General features: G+C 59.5%; 1 protein-coding gene across 1 annotated transcript in view; it reads left to right on the top strand.

The window, feature by feature from the left end:
* LOC125686229 (complement factor B-like) overlaps nt 1–8,174 on the top strand; it is a 57,770-nt gene extending 49,596 nt beyond the window's left edge. Inside the window, 4 exon segments of the mRNA XM_048929989.1 lie at nt 2,764–2,868; nt 4,386–4,519; nt 6,451–6,500; nt 8,012–8,174. Of these exon segments, the coding sequence (XP_048785946.1) occupies nt 2,764–2,813 (50 nt within the window). The 3' untranslated portion in view covers nt 2,814–2,868; nt 4,386–4,519; nt 6,451–6,500; nt 8,012–8,174.
* Nucleotides 8,175–12,512: the final 4,338 nt, after the last annotated feature.

The raw sequence follows: 12,512 nt of genomic DNA, 5'->3' as shown, positions 1-12,512 counted from the left end.
CATAACTGCATCACCCCATAACGGCCTCAACCCCATCACGGCCCATCACCCCATAACTGCATCACCCCATAATGGCCCCAACCCCATAACGTCCCATCACCCCATAACTGCGTCACCCCATCACAGCCCCAACCCCATTACAGCCCCGTCACCCCACAGCTGCATCACCCCATAACGGCCTCAACCCCTAACACCCCATCACCCCATAACTGCATCACCCCATAACTGTGTCACCCCATAACGGCCTCAACCCCATAACACCCCCATCACCCCATAACTGCATCACCCCATAACTGCCTCAACCCCATAACACCCCATAACTGCTTCACCCCATAATGGCCCCAACCCCATCACGTCCCATCACCCCATAACTGTGTCACCCCATAACAGCCCCAACCCCATAACGGCCCCGTCACCCCACAACTGCATCACCCCATAACAGCCTCAACCCCATAACACCCCATAACGCCCCATAACAGCCCCAACCCCATCACGGCCCCATCACCCCATAACTGCGTCACCCCATAACGGCCCCAACCCCATCACAGCCCCATCACCCCATAACTGCGTCACCCCATAACGGCCCCAACCCCATCATGGCCCCATCACCCCATAACAGCCTCAACCCCATCACCCCATAATGCCCCATAACCCCAGTAACACCCCATCACCCCATAACTGCATCACCCCATAACGCCCCTAACCCCATTACCCCCATATCCCCCCAAATCCCCCCGTGCAACCCCACACAACCCCATATCCCCCCATATCCCACCATACAATCCCATATCCCCCCTTACAACCCCATATCCCCCCAAACAACCCCATATCCCCCCATACAACCCCATATCCCCCCATATCTCCCCATACAACCCCATATACCCCCACACAACCCCATATCCCCCCATATCTCCCCATACAACCCCATATACCCCCACACAACCCCATATCCCCCATATCTCCCCATACAATCCCATATCCCCCCCCACAACCCCATATCCCCCCATACAACCCCATATCCCCCATATCCCCCCACACAACCCCATATCCCCCCATATCCCCCCATATCCCCCATATCCCCCCACACAATCCCATATCTCCCCATACAACCCCATATCCCCCCACACAATCCCATATCCCCCATATCCCCCCTTACAACCCCATATCCCCCCATGCAACCCCCATAACGACCCCATACCCTCCATCTCCCCCCACAAAACCCCACACAACCCCATATCCCCCCATATCTCCCATACAATCCCATATCCCCCCCCACAACCCCATATCCCCCCATACAACCCCATATCCCCCATATCCCCCCTTACAACCCCATATACCCCCACACAACCCCATATCCCCCATATCTCCCCATACAATCCCATATCCCCCCCCACAACCCATATCCCCCCATACAACCCCATATCCCCCCATATCTCCCCATACAGCCCCATATCCCCCCACACAACCCCATATCCCCCCATACAACACCATATCCCCCCATATCTCCCCATACAACCCCATATACCCCCACACAACCCCATATCCCCCATATCTCCCATACAATCCCATATCCCCCCATACAACCCCATATCCCCCATATCCCCCCACACAACCCCATATCCCCCCATATCCCCCATACAACCCCATATCCCCCATATCCCCCCACACAACCCATATCCCCCCATACAACCCCAGATCCCCCATATCTCCCCATACAACCCCATATCCCCCAACACAACCCCATATTCCCCATATCTCCCCACACAACCCCATATCTCCCCATACAATCCCATGTCCCCCCTTACAACCCCATATCCCCCCACACAACCCCATATCCCCCCATGCAACCCCCATAACCACCCCATACCCCCCATGACCCCACAAAACCCCACATACAACCCCATATCCCCCCATATCTCCCCATACAGCCCCATATCCCCCCCCACAACCCCATATCCCCCCATACAACCCCATATCCCCCATATCCCCCCACACAACCCCATATCCCCCCATATCTCCCCATACAACCCCATATCCCCCCATATCTCCCCATACAACCCCATATCCCCCCATATCTCCCCATACAACCCCATATCCCCCATATCCCCCCACACAACCCCATATCCCCCCATACAACCCCATATCCCCCATATCTCCCCATACAACCCCATATCCCCCCCACACAATCCCATATCCCCCCATACAACCCCATATCCCCCATATCCCCCCTTACAACCCCATATCCCCCATGCAACCCCCATAACGACCCCATACCCCCCATGACCCCACAAAACCCCACACAACCCCATATCCCCCTATATCTCCCCATACAGCCCCATATCCCCCCACACAACCCCATATCCCCCCATACAACACCATATCCCCCCATATCTCCCCATACAACCCCATATACCCCCACACAACCCCATATCCCCCATATCTCCCCATACAATCCCATATCCCCCCATACAACCCCATATCCCCCATATCCCCCCACACAACCCCATATCCCCCCATATCCCCCCATACAACCCCATATCCCCCATATCCCCCCACACAACCCCATATCCCCCCATACAACCCCAGATCCCCCATATCTCCCCATACAATCCCATATCCCCCCACACAATCCCATATCCCCCCCCATACAACCCCATATCCCCCATATCCCCCCATGCAACCCCCATAACGACCCCATACCCCCCATGACCCCACAAAACCCCACAAAACCCCACAACCCCCCTGTCCCCCCCCCCCCCCCAGGCCGCCTGCTGCTGCCCCCCCTCCAACGTCCCGGCCTTTTTCGTCTCTGACCGCGGCTCCGAGGGGCTGCAGCGCCGCCACATCCACCTGCGCCTCGGGGACCAGGTGACCTTTGACCTCTGACCCCGTGACCTCTGACCCCGTGAACCTCTGCTGACCCCAGCGTCCCGTAACCCCGTACCGACCCCGTCACCCCATAACCCCATGCTGACCCTCTGACCCCATACCGACCCCGTGACCTCTGACCCTGTGACCCCAAAACTGACCCCGTGACCCCTGACCCCATGCTGACCCTTTGACCCCATTCAGACCCATCACCCCATACTAATCCTGTGACCCCATACTGACCCGTGACCTCTGACCCCATGACCCCAAACTGACTCTGTGACCCTGTCCCCATACTGAACCCATGACCTCTGACCCTGTGACCCCAAACTGACCCCGTGACCCCTGAGCCCACACTGACCCTTTGACCTCATACTGATCCTGTCACCCCATAACCCCATGCTGACCCTCTGACCCCATGCTGACCCCGTGAACTCTCACCCTGTGACCCCAAACTTACCCTGTGACCCCTGACCCCTTCCTGACCCTCTGACCCTTTCTTGACCCCCGCCAAGCCTTCCTGACCCCGTAAGCCCGGGACCCCTTCCTGACCCCACGACCTCTGACCCCATCACCCCTTCCTGACCCTCTGACCCTGTGACCCTTTCCTGACCCTGTGACCCCTGACCCTGTGACCCCTTCCTGACCCTGTGACCTCTGACCCATCACCCCTTCCAGACCCACTGACCCCGTGACCCTTTCCTGACCCTGTGACCTCTGACCCTGTGACCCCTTCCTGACCCCACGACCTCTGACCCATCACCCCTTCCTGACCCTCTGACCCTGTGACCCTTTCCTGACCCTGTGACCCCTTCCTGACCCCATGACCTCTGACCCATCACCCCTTCCTGACCCTCTGACCCTGTGACCCTTTCCTGACCCTGTGACCCCTTCCTGACCCCATGACCTCTGACCCATCACCCCTTCCTGACCCTCTGACCCTGTGACCTCTGACCCCATCACCCCTTCCTGACCCTCTGACCCCGTGACCTCTGACCCTGTGACCCCTGACCCTGTGACCCCTTCCTGACCCTGTGACCTCTGACCCCATCACCCTTTCCTGACCCCCTTCCTCTGACCCGTGACCCCATCCTGACCCTGTCACCCCGTGACCCCTTCCTGACCCCGTGACCCCTGACCCTGTGACCCCTGACCCTGTGACCCCTTCCTGACCCCATGACCTCTGACCCCATCACCCCTTCCTGACCCACTGACCCTGTGACCCTTTCCTGACCCTGTGACCCCTTCCTGACCCCATGACCTCTGACCCATCACCCCTTCCTGACCCTCTGACCCTGTGACCTCTGACCCCATCACCCCTTCCTGACCCTCTGACCCCGTGACCTCTGACCCTGTGACCCCTGACCCTGTGACCCCTTCCTGACCCTGTGACCTCTGACCCCATCACCCTTTCCTGACCCCCTTCCTCTGACCCGTGACCCCATCCTGACCCTGTCACCCCGTGACCCCTTCCTGACCCCGTGACCTCTGACCCCGTGACCCCTCTCCCCCCCCAGCGCCCCCCCTGTGAACGCGACGCTCTGCGCGCGCGGCCCCTACAGCAACGTGACGTCGGTGAGCGACGTCGTCACCCAGCGCTTCCTCTGCTCCGGGGGCACCGAGCCCAGCGTCGACCCCAACGCCTGCAGGGGTACGGCGACAACAACCAGTAACAACCAGTACTGACCAGTACAGACCAGTAACAACCAGTACAAACCAGTAACAACCAGTACAGACCAGTACAGACCAGTACAGACCAGTACAAACCAGTAACAACCAGTACAGACCAGTACAGACCAGTAACAACCAGTACAGACCAGTACAAACCAGTACAGACCAGTACAGACCAGTACAGACCAGTAACAACCAGTACAGACCAGTACAAACCAGTACAGGCCGCTACCAACCAGTAACAACCAGTACAGACCAGTACAAAATAGTAACAACCAGTACAGACCAGTACAAACCAGTAACAACCAGTACTGACCAGTACAGACCAGTACAGACCAGTAACAACCAGTAACAACCAGTACAGACCAGTACAAACCAGTACAGACCAGTACAGACCAGTACAGACCAGTACAGACCAGTAACAACCAGTACAGACCAGTAACAACCAGTACAAACCAGTACAGACCAATACAAACCAGTACAGCCTGCTACAAACCAGTAACAACCAGTACAGACCAGTACAAACCAGTACAGCCCGCTACAAACCAGTAGCAACCAGTACAGACCAGTACAAACCAGTACAAACCAGTAACAACCAGTACAGACCAGTACAGACCAGTACAAACCAGTAACAACCAGTACAGACCAGTACAGACCAGTAACAACCAGTACAGACCAGTACAAACCAGTACAGGCCGCTACAAACCAGTAACAACCAGTACAAACCAGTACAGACCAGTAACAACCAGTACAGACCAGTACAAACCACTACGCACTGGTAACAATTAGTACAAACCAGTACAAACCAGTACAGGCCGCTACAAACCAGCAACAACCAGTACAGACCAGTACAAACCAGTACAGACCAGTACAAACCAGTACAGACCAGTAACAACCAGTACAGACCAGTACAGACCAGTACAGGCCGCTACCAACCAGTAGCAACCAGTACAGACCAGTACAGACCAGTACAAACCAGTAACAACCAGTACAGACCAGTACAGGCCGCTACAAACCAGTAACAACCAGTACAGACCAGTACAGGCCGCTACAAACCAGTAGCAACCAGTACAGACCAGTACAAACCACTACGCACCAGTAACAACCAGTACAAACCAGTACAAACCAGTACAGGCCGCTACAAACCAGTAACAACCAGTACAGACCAGTACAGACCAGTACAGCCTGCTACAAACCAGTAACAACCAGTACAAACCAGTACAAACCAGTACAGCCTGCTACAAACCAGTAGCAACCAGTACAAACCAGTGCACACCACTACAAACCAGTGCAAACCACTACGCACTGGTAACAACCAGTACAAACCAGTGCACAGCGGCACAGTGCCATCCCAGTACATCCCAGTACATCCCAGTTCATCCCAGTAACAACCAGTTGCCATCCCAGTTCATCGCAGTCCATCCCAGTGCCACCCCAGTAACAACCAGTGCCATCCCAGTAACAACCAGTGCCATCCCAGTTACCCCTAGTGCCATCCCAGTACATCCCAGTGCCATCCCAGTACATCCCAGTTACAACCAGTGCCATCTCAGTTCATCCCAGTCCATCCCAGTAACCCCCAGTGCCACCCCAGTAACCCCCAGTGCCATCCAGTAACCCCCAGTGCCATCCCAGTACATCCCAGTGCCATCCCAGTAACAATCAGTAACCCCCAGTGCCATCGCAGTCCACCACAGTCCATCCCAGTGCCATCCCAGTACATCCCAGTAACCCCCAGTGCCATCCCAGTAACAACCAGTAACCCCCAGTGCCATCGCAGTTCATCCAGTCCCTCCCAGTTCCTTCCAGTCCATCCCAGTTCATCCTGGTGCGCCCCAGTCCCTCCCAGTTCCCCCCAGTCCCTCCCAGTCCATCCCAGTCGCTCCCAGTTCATCCCAGTTCCCCCCCCAGGTGACTCCGGCGGTCCCGTCATCGTCACCAGAGGGAAACGCTACTTCCAGGTCTGGGGATACTGGGAGGGACTGGGAGGAACTGGGAAGAACTGGGAGGAACTGGGGTGGACTGGGAGGAACTGGGAGGAACTGGGAGGGACTGGGGTGGACTGGGAGGAACTGGGGGTGAACTGGGAGGGACTGGGGTGGACTGGGGGTATACTGGGAGGGACTGGGAGGGACTGGGGTGGACTGGGAGGGGAGTGGGATGGACTGGGAGGGACTGGGAGAGGACTGGGAGAGGACTGGGAGGAACTGGGGTGGACTGGGATGGACTGGGAGGAACTGGGGTGGACTGGGAGGAACTGGGATGGACTGGGAAGGGACTGGGGGTGTACTGGGAAGAACTGGGAGGGATTGGGAGGGGATGGGGATATACTGGGATAGACTGGGAGCACTGGGAGAGGACTGGGAGGAACTGGGAGGGGTGTGTGGGGTGAACTGGGAGCGCTGGGCCCCACGTATGATGTCCCCCCACCCCCCCCGCCCCCCCCCCGCCCATGCTGATGTCGCGATCCCCCGTTGCGACGTCATCACGATCCCCCATGATGTCACAGCCCAGCTATGACGTCACCACAACCTCTCATTCTCATGTCACAACCCCACCGTGATGTCATCACGCCCCTCCCTCCCCCCCCACTGCAACCCCCTCCCCTACGGTGCCACGCCCCACTTGTGACGTCACAACACCCCCCCCCCCGCACTGTGACATCACGACGTCCGTGTTGCGACGTTGCCCTGCTCCCATGATGACGTCACAACACCCCACGGTGACGGCACCACGCCACCGCTGTGAAGCCCCGCCCCCCGTTGTGACGCCTCCCCGCCCCCAATTGTGACGTCACAACGCCCCCATTGTGAAGCCCCGCCCCCGTTGTGACGTTCACAAAGCCCCCATTGTGAAACCGCCCCACGCCTATTATGGCGTCACCACGCCCCCATTGTGAAGCCCCGCCCCCTATTGGGACGACACCACGCCCCCATCGCGAAAGCCCCGCCCCCTATTGGGACGTTACCACGCCCCCATCGCGAAGCCCCGCCCCCTATTGGGACGTCACCACGCCCCCATCGCGAAGCCCCGCCCCCTATTGGGACGTCACCACGCCCCCATTGCGAAGTCACGCCCCCTATTGGGACGTCACCACGCCCCCATCGCGAAGCCCCGCCCCCTATTGGGACGTCACCACGCCCCCATCGCGAAGCCCCGCCCCCTATTGGGACGTCACCACGCCCCCATCGCGAAGCCCCGCCCCCTATTGGGACGTCACCACGCCCCCCATCGTGACGCCACGCCTCCATTGTGACACTTCCCCGCTCCCCATTGTGACGTCACAACGCCCCCATTGCGAACCCCCGCCCCCTATTGTGACGTCACAACGCCCCCATTGCGAAGCCCCGCCCCCTATTGTGACGTCACCACGCCCCCGTTTTGACGCCTCCCCGCCCCCCGTCGCGACGCCCCCATCGTGTGACGCCCCGTTCCCCCCCCCCCTTTCCCCGGGTGGCGGCGCCCCCTGCAGGTCGGGGTGATCAGCTGGGGAGTGGAGGACGTTTGCAAGGGGGGGGGGCGGGGCCTCTCCCCCCCCCCACGCCCGAGATTTTCACATCAGCCTCGTCGAGGTGCTGCCGTGGCTGCGGGAGGTGCTGAAGGACGAGGAGCTGGGCTTCCTGCCATAGGCATCAAGGGGGGGGGAGGGGGGGGGGGGGGAGGGGAGGGGACAATAAAGATGGAGACCGCAACCACCAAACATCCTCGATGCGCTGCCTGCCGTACGGAGCCAAAGGGACACATGGGGACCCACAGGAAAACACAGGGACCCATAGGGATCCATAGAGATCCATAGGGACACATGGGGACCCACAGGGATCCATAGAGATCCATAGGGACCCATAGGGACACATAATGACCCACAGGAAAACACAGGGACCCATAGGGATCCATAGAGATCCATAGGGACCCACAGGAAAACACAGGGACCCATAGGGATCCATAGAGATCCATAGGGACCCATAGGGACACATGGGGACCCACAGGAAAACACAGGGAGCCATAGGGATTCATAGAGATCCATAGGGACCCATAGGGACACATGGGGACCCACAGGAAAACAGAGACCCATAGGGATCCATAGAGATCCATAGGGACCCAAAGGGACACATGGGGACACATGGGCACCCACAGGAAAACACAGGGATCCATAGGGACACATAGGGAACTGTAGGGACCCATAGAAACCCCAAAAGGACCCATAGAAACCTGTACAGACCCAAAGGAACCCATAGGGACCCATAGGGACACATGGGGACCCAGAGTAAAACACAGGGAGCCATAGGGATCCATAGAGATCCATAGGGACCCACAGGAAAACAGAGACCCATAGGGATCCATAGAGATCCATAGGGACCCATAGGGACGCATGGGGACCCACAGGAAAACAGAGACCCATAGGGATCCATAGAGATCCATAGGGACCCATAGGGACGCATGGGGACCCACAGGAAAACAGAGACCCATAGGGATCCATAGAGATCCATAGGGACCCATAGGGACACATGGGGACCCACAGGAAAACATAGGGACCCATAGGGATCCATAGAGATCCATAGGGACCCAAAGGGACACATGGGGACACATGGGCACCCACAGGAAAACACAGGGATCCATAGGGACACATAGGGAACTGTAGGGACCCATAGAAACCCCAAAAGGACCCATAGAAACCTGTACAGACCCAAAGGAACCCATAGGGACCCATAGGGACACATGGGGACCCAGAGTAAAACACAGGGAGCCATAGGGATCCATAGAGATCCATAGGGACCCACAGGAAAACAGAGACCCATAGGGATCCATAGAGATCCATAGGGACCCATAGGGACGCATGGGGACCCACAGGAAAACAGAGACCCATAGGGATCCATAGAGATCCATAGGGACCCATAGGGACGCATGGGGACCCACAGGAAAACAGAGACCCATAGGGATCCATAGAGATCCATAGGGACCCATAGGGACACATGGGGACCCACAGGAAAACATAGGGACCCATAGGGATCCATAGAGATCCATAGGGACCCAAAGGGACACATGGGGACACATGGGCACCCACAGGAAAACACAGGGATCCATAGGGACACATAGGGAACTGTAGGGACCCATAGAAACCCCAAAAGGACCCATAGAAACCTGTACAGACCCATAGGAACCCATAGGGACCCATAGCGACACATAGGGACCCACAGGAAAACAGAGACCCATAGGGATCCATAGAGATCCATAGGGACCCATAGGGACACATAGGGACCCACAGGAGAACACAGGGACCCATAGGGATCCATAGAGATCCATAGGGACCCATAGGGACACATGGGGACCCACAGGAAAACACAGGGAGCCATAGGGATCCATAGGGACCCATAGGGATGCATGGGGACCCACAGGAACACATAGGGACACATGGGGACCCATAGGGACACATGGGGACCCACAAGAAAACACAGGGACCCATAGGGAACCATAGGGACCCATAGAAACCTGTAGAGAACCCATAGGAACCCATAGGGACCCACAGGAAAACATAGGGACCCATAAGGACACTGTGCCCCCCCCACTGTTTCCTGTGTCGTCCCCCCCCCATCATTCTCGTGCCCCCCATCATTTTCATGCCCCCCTCAATCCCGGTGCCCCCCCCCCCCCCCCCATATTTTCCTTTCCACACCCCCACAACCCTCCCCTCAATCCTCCCCCCTTGAAAACCCCCCCCCTCAACCCCCCCAATCCTCCCCTCTTGCAACCCCCCCCAACCGTCCCCCCTCAACTCCCCCCCCCAACCGTCCCCCCTTGCAACCCCCCCTCAATCCTCCCCCCTTGAAACTCCCCCAACCATCTCCCCTTGAAACCCCCCCCTCAACTACCCCCCTCAATCCTCCCCCCTTGAAACCCCCCCCCTCAACCCCCCCAACCCTCCCCCCTTGCAACCCCCCCCCCAACCCTCCCCCATTGAAACCCCCCCCAAATCCCCCCCCAACCCTGCCCCCTTAAAACCCCCCCCTCAACCCCCCCCAACCCTCCCCCATTGAAACCCCCCCATCCCCCCCCAACCCTGCCCCCTTAAACCCCCCCCCAACCCTGCCCCCTTGAAACCCCCCCCTCAACCCCCCCCAACCGTCCTCCCTTGAAACCCCCACCAACCCTCCCCCCTTGCAACCCCCCCTCAACTCCCCCCCCCTCAACCCTCCCCCCTTGCAACCCCCCCCCAATCCTCCCCCCCTTAAAACCCCCCCCTCAACTCCACCCCCCAACCCTCCCCCCTTGCAACCCCCCCCCAATCCTCCCCCCTTGAAACCCCCCCCAACCGTCCCCCCCCCTCAACCCCCCCCAACCCTCCCCCATTGAAACCCCCCCATCCCCCCCCAACCCTGCCCCCTTAAACCCCCCCCCAACCCTGCCCCCTTAAAACCCCCCTCTCAACTCCCCCCCCCAACCCTCCCCCCTTGAAACCCCCCCCCTCAACCCCCCCCAACCGTCCCCCCTTCTCAACCCCCCCAACCCTCCCCCCCGTCAACCCCCCCCAACCCCTCCCCCATTGAAACCCCCCCATCCCCCCCCCAACCCTGCCCCCTTAAAACCCCCCCCTCAACCCCCCCCCAACCCCGCCCCCTTAAACCCCCCCCCCTCAACTCCCCCCCTCAATCCTCCCCCCTTGAAACCCCCCCCTCAACCCCCCCAACCCTCCCCCCTTGAAACCCCCCCCAATCCCCCCCCAACCCCGCCCCCTTAAAACCCCCCCCTCAACTCCCCCCCCAACCCTCCCCCCTTGAAACCCCCCCCTCAACCCCCCCAACCCTCCCCCCTTGCAACCCCCCCCAACCCTCCCCCATTGAAACCCCCCCCCCAATCCCCCCCCCAACCCTGCCCCCTTAAAACCCCCCCCCCAACCTCCCCCAACCCCCCCCCTCACAACCCCCCCCATTACAGAACCACAACCATCACACGCCCCCCCCTCCATACTTTTTATTCCCCCCCCCCACAGGGGGGGGGGTCACAGCTTCACACCCCCCACCAGGCTGCACCCCATCCCCCCCCCCCTTCCCCCACCCGTGCCCCCACCTCCATACTTTCACACCCCCCTGCACATTTCCGTGCCCCCCCCCAACTTTTTGCCCCCCCCCATATTTTCATCCCCCCCCCCCCCCCAATATTTTTTGGGGGGGGGGTCACTGTTTTTGGGTCAGTGCCTCTTTTCGGGCCGCGTCCTGCAGCAGCTGCGTGTCCACCTCGTCTGCGGGCAGCTGCACGTAACGAACCACCGAGCCCCGGATGAAACAGTTCTTCACCGACAGCTGAAATGGGGGGGGGGCGCGGCGGGGGGGGCACAAAAAATGAGGGGGGGGTCAGATGGGGGGGCAGCCCAAAAATGGGGGTTGTAAAGTGGGGGGGGGCTGGGATATGGGGGGGGAAATGGGGGTCGCTGTGGGGCTGTGGATGGGGGGGGGGGGGTCTGTCAGTGAGGTACATGGGGGGGGGCGGGGGGGGGCACAAAAAATGGGGGGGGGGGTCAGATGGGGGAGCAGCCCAAAAATGGGGGTCGTAATGCATGGGGGGGCTGAGATATGGGGGTCAATATGAGGCTGTTTGTGGGGCAGCTCTTGACTAATGTTGAGTTGGGGGTGCGCAGGGGGGGGGGGCACAAAAATGGGGGGGGTCGGATGGGGGGGGCAGCCCAAAAATGGGGGTCGTAAAGTGGGGGTGGGGCTGGGATATGGGGGGGGAAATGGGGGTCGCTGTGGGGCTGTGGATGGGGGGGGGGGGGTCTGTCAGTGAGATACATGGGGGGGGGGGGATGCGGGGGGGCACCCAGAATGGGGGGGGTGTCTCTAAAATTGGGTAGGGGGGGGGGCACCCAAAATAAGGGGGGGGGTCTCTAAAATTGGGTGGGGGTGAGGGGGGGGGCACCCAGAAGGGGGGGACGGGGGGGGTCTCTAAAATTGGGTGGGGGGGGGGGGGCACCCAAAATAGGG

Source organism: Lagopus muta, chromosome 33 (assembly GCF_023343835.1).
Source record: "Lagopus muta isolate bLagMut1 chromosome 33, bLagMut1 primary, whole genome shotgun sequence".
Taxonomy (NCBI): domain Eukaryota; kingdom Metazoa; phylum Chordata; class Aves; order Galliformes; family Phasianidae; genus Lagopus; species Lagopus muta.
Note: the sequence above shows the minus strand (reverse complement) of the source record. Positions and strands in the feature narration are given on the sequence as shown.